Below are 4,116 nucleotides of genomic sequence, written 5' to 3'. Positions count from 1 at the left end.
ATATATATATATATATATATATATATATACTGCATATCAACTTTAAAACAGTTAGTTCAAGAGTTACTTAGTCATTAGATATGTATTATTAAACGTGTCTTTTTCCTCTTTTCTTTTTCCTCAGCTCCAAAGGGGTGAAAGGAATCTTTGGAGGGAAGAAGGGCAGTGTGTCCAAACATGGCCGATCCTCACGTGGGGTGGATTCTGTGTCACAGTACGGCTCACGTATGAGCCTAGGTGAGATGTTTGTTTGTTTGTTTGTTTGTTTGTTTGTTTGTGAGTCGATCCTCACGAGGGGTGGACTCTGTGTCACAGTACGGCTCACGTATGAGCCTAGGTGAGATGTTTGTTTGTTTGTTTGTTAGGGCCTTTATTTATTCATAAGATACTCAAATCATCAGCTTCCTGGCTGTTTTTTATTAAAGTCATGAGGGTCAATATGTCTGGGTCAGTAAAAAATAACAAGATAGGTTAGATGATTGAAATCCTAACTAATGTCTAATAACATTGCACTCAGCAGAAGAAACAGTGACACCAAAAATTCTGATCCTATGTGTATAAAAGTTTGACTAGCAATCTGTTCTAGACGTCTGAGATGAAGAAAGTTAGGTTTGTGATTTTGTAGAATTTATACAATTTTGTATATCCGGCCAAAATATAGGTACAGGTAGAATCATTACACATCAATACAAAGATGCCACCTGCCAACATGGATGAGTACTGCAGGCAGAAAAGCGATGTAGGGTGGATCATTCAACATCTAGACATGGGATTATACTCATTGATAGTTTTCATGAAATTAAAGATTTATATCTGACTTAAATTAGTTCAATCATCTGCGGTGAATGTCACTGATCACAATATGCATCACACACACAAAAACAAATACGTCATGCTGCAAAGTCAAGTGGCGTATGTCATCCAAGTACAGAAACAACATGTGGCAGGTGTGCCTATTGGTTTTCAATATAACCACCCAGTCTTCCCCGCACAATTAGCTCACCAAACAATAGACAACCGTAAGTCTTAAGGGAATCTGCGACACCCACGTGCTTCACTGATGACAGATGCTAAGGCCACAGCAGTTTTATCAATTGGTTCATTTTTTTTTCTGATTTGCAAAAAAAAAGGATTCAGATTCTGAATTAACTCCAAAATGCTCATATTTTTCAACAGTTGGGGAAAGTCTTCATAGCTGGTTTTCCATCTAACAATGTAGTACTTATTAGTAAAAGTTCAAAATTTATTATATGAATTACAAACCAGCCTGGTACATATGTATGTTTACTTCTTGGCTCCTATTGTACATGTAGCATGTAGGGTCATCAGAGGATACCTTGCCTGTTTTTTCACTTTCTGAAAAACACTGAGAACCAATAAATCATTTTGGTGTGGCCTAATTCTGCAGCACCGGGAGTTAGTATATAGCATCCAATATCTCCACTGCCAATGGCATGAGGCTGTTTATATGAGGCTTTGTGCGTGGCTGTGTCAGAACCATCAATCTCGGCACAGCGTCACTCGTTGCCTCTGGCCCCGGAGGGTTTTAATCAATGATTTGCGTCACGAACACTGCAGCGTATTGATCCCGACGTGCAATAACGTGGTCGGTGATGAATGGGAACAGGAAATTAGCTTTCGCGGGCACACATACGTGTATTACGCTGGGGAGCCCCGGGGAGACCTGTATCTAGGGCTCACATCTGCACAGTAAAAGTTTGGAATTGGATGAGGACAGACGTATGCTGGGTACAGAGAGAAGTTTGAGAGATTTTTTTCTTCTTCTCCATCTAGAGCAGTGAACCTTTGGAAAAGTTGAGAAAAATTTTTCAGACTTTTCAGTATGTATGTGAATTTCAATTTGTCCTATCACTGTGTCAGTCAATATTTCCTTAATACAACAAATGAAAAACTAAATGAAAACTTTTTTAGTCTGCAATGTGGTATAATTACTAAAGATCTGCACAGTAAAAGTTTGGAATTGGATGAGGACAGATGTATGCTGGGTACTTATGCAAGGCTCTAGCCAGCACCAGTCTTTCTGTCAATTACCGGAACTTTGCGGCGTGTGACAAAAATTTTTAAAACCAATCTGTCAACCTTGACTGACAAAATTAACAAAAATCTTGGGTGGAAATATAAAAACATGTGAAGGACCACCAACAACCACTCTCAACTCCATGATTTGCCTCTCAAAATGCAGGAAATTGCATTTTTGAAGGCTTGAAAATCCAAAAGATTGTGAGCTCCCCAAATCCGATGACAAACCTGCGGTGACAAAAAATATTTCAAGTTGGCTAGTGGCAGAGCCTGGGTACAGAGAGAAGAGAATTTTTTTTCTTCTTCTCTAGGAGAGCAGTGAACCTTTATGAGGAAAAGTTCAAGAAAATTTTGAAGTTTATCAGACTTTTTGATATGTACCTGAATTCTAATTTGTCCTATCACTATATAATTATTAACTTGATATTGAAGTTTGCTGTTGGAGTAATAAACAATTTCCAAAATACAATGTACATGTATAACAAATGCAAATACTGACTCAATTAAAACTTTCAAGTCTGCGGTATCAAGTAATTACTAAAGATTTCAAAGATATCTGATTCGAAGACTTTATTTTGTTCAATGGTGTCACCCAGGATCTATACCAGACCTGTACTTTAAATGTCCATTGCATGGCACACTATACATCAGTCTACATTTAGTTTTATTTTTGGTTATTTTGATTTTTTTTGTTCCCAATCTATTCATGTATCTTTCTATTTTCTGTACAGTCATGTTCTTTCTGTCCTTTTTTCTGTCACAAGGGATGAGAAGTCAGTTTTCTGACAGGCTGGAATCTGGATGATGACAAGTCATTTTCAGGGCTGCTGATGTGGCAATGTTTCTTACGTTCACCAAACCAAAAAAGTGCATATTTGCCATATCTCTTAATAACCTAAGTTTCATGATATTTCAAAATGCTCATTTCATATTTTAATGTTTGAGATTCTCAGCATGTTTATATGATAGCAATTTATTAGCCAAAAAGCTAAATATTCTGCATTTTGATTTGATAAAATTTCCTTTTTCCCAACCACTTCTACTTTCATGATATTTTGCTACCTGTACATTCATTTTTTCTTAATCTAAGCTGAACCTGCAGACGTAATGACAACTTACACAAGTTGGATCTTCTCAATTTCTTCATTAAAGCTCAAGATACATGTGAAGGTATTGAAGTTGAGTGATCCAGTGTGTGACAAAATTCTAATTCCTGTTAAGTCCTCTGTCACTCCTGGCTTACACATATGTCAATGCCTAGTACTCATTTCAGTTATTCATTAACTTCCAAACAGTAATCTCTGTGCTGTAAATATATTAATTAGACACAACATTGCTGTCATGTTTGGATATCACTTCTACGTATGGAAGTATTGTTTGAGTGGGTTGTCTGTGGGATTGTGTGTCTGTTTGTGTGGAAAGAATAGGTTGACAGCACATGGGTGGGCGGGGAAAGATTGATGGTCTGAATAACAGGAGGTCAGTATGTCAATAAACTTTTAAGGTCAGCACAAATGAGAGATTGGAATTCAGGAAGCTGAGGAATGGATGCTATATCTAGAAGTCCAAACATGTCGACTTGCTTTTGAAAGGTAGCATTAGTCCTCTCCTTGGTGCTAAAGACAGCGATGCTTGCCTTCTCATTGGTTAAAAGTCAAAACTGAACATCAGAGTTAGGTTATATCAAGGTCAAAAGGTCACACACCTGAAAAGGGCTGATCTTGAATGTCATAAAGTCTGAAATTTCTTATTTCTTGTTTTGTTTTTGTGTTCTATAAAGGCTCCACAGATGAGATCCACATCAGAGACGGCGGCGGTGGAGGCTCCCAAGACAACGTGTCGATGACAAGCGTCAACCAGAACGTCACCAACAAGAAGTGAGTCATTTTTTATCTTTCTATCTTTATCTCAAATTGTTCGTTTTATAACAACGCTCGAAACAAGCTGAATATTCAAACTTCTACAATTTATCCCAATTTCTTTAAACTTAGGCCACACCAATTTAATTTGTTGGTTCTCGGATTCGCCTCTTCGTTTTTTTCTGATTTGCAAAAAAAAAAAAATTGATTCTGGTCC

The 4,116-nt window shown here is 37.4% G+C and overlaps 1 protein-coding gene across 1 annotated transcript in view; it reads left to right on the top strand.

The window, feature by feature from the left end:
- The window catches only part of LOC109466415 (otoferlin-like), a 240,234-nt gene that overhangs the window by 134,905 nt on the left and 101,213 nt on the right, over window positions 1–4,116 (top strand). The window contains exons 6-7 of the mRNA XM_019764130.1: window positions 125–237; window positions 3,821–3,917. Coding sequence (XP_019619689.1) covers window positions 125–237; window positions 3,821–3,917 — 210 coding nt within the window. The remainder of the gene's footprint in view (window positions 1–124; window positions 238–3,820; window positions 3,918–4,116) is intronic.

Source organism: Branchiostoma belcheri, unplaced genomic scaffold, assembly GCF_001625305.1.
Source record: "Branchiostoma belcheri isolate BF01 breed outbred unplaced genomic scaffold, Haploidv18h27 scaffold166, whole genome shotgun sequence".
Classification (NCBI taxonomy): domain Eukaryota; kingdom Metazoa; phylum Chordata; class Leptocardii; order Amphioxiformes; family Branchiostomatidae; genus Branchiostoma; species Branchiostoma belcheri.
This window is presented reverse-complemented; position numbering and strand designations above follow the sequence as displayed.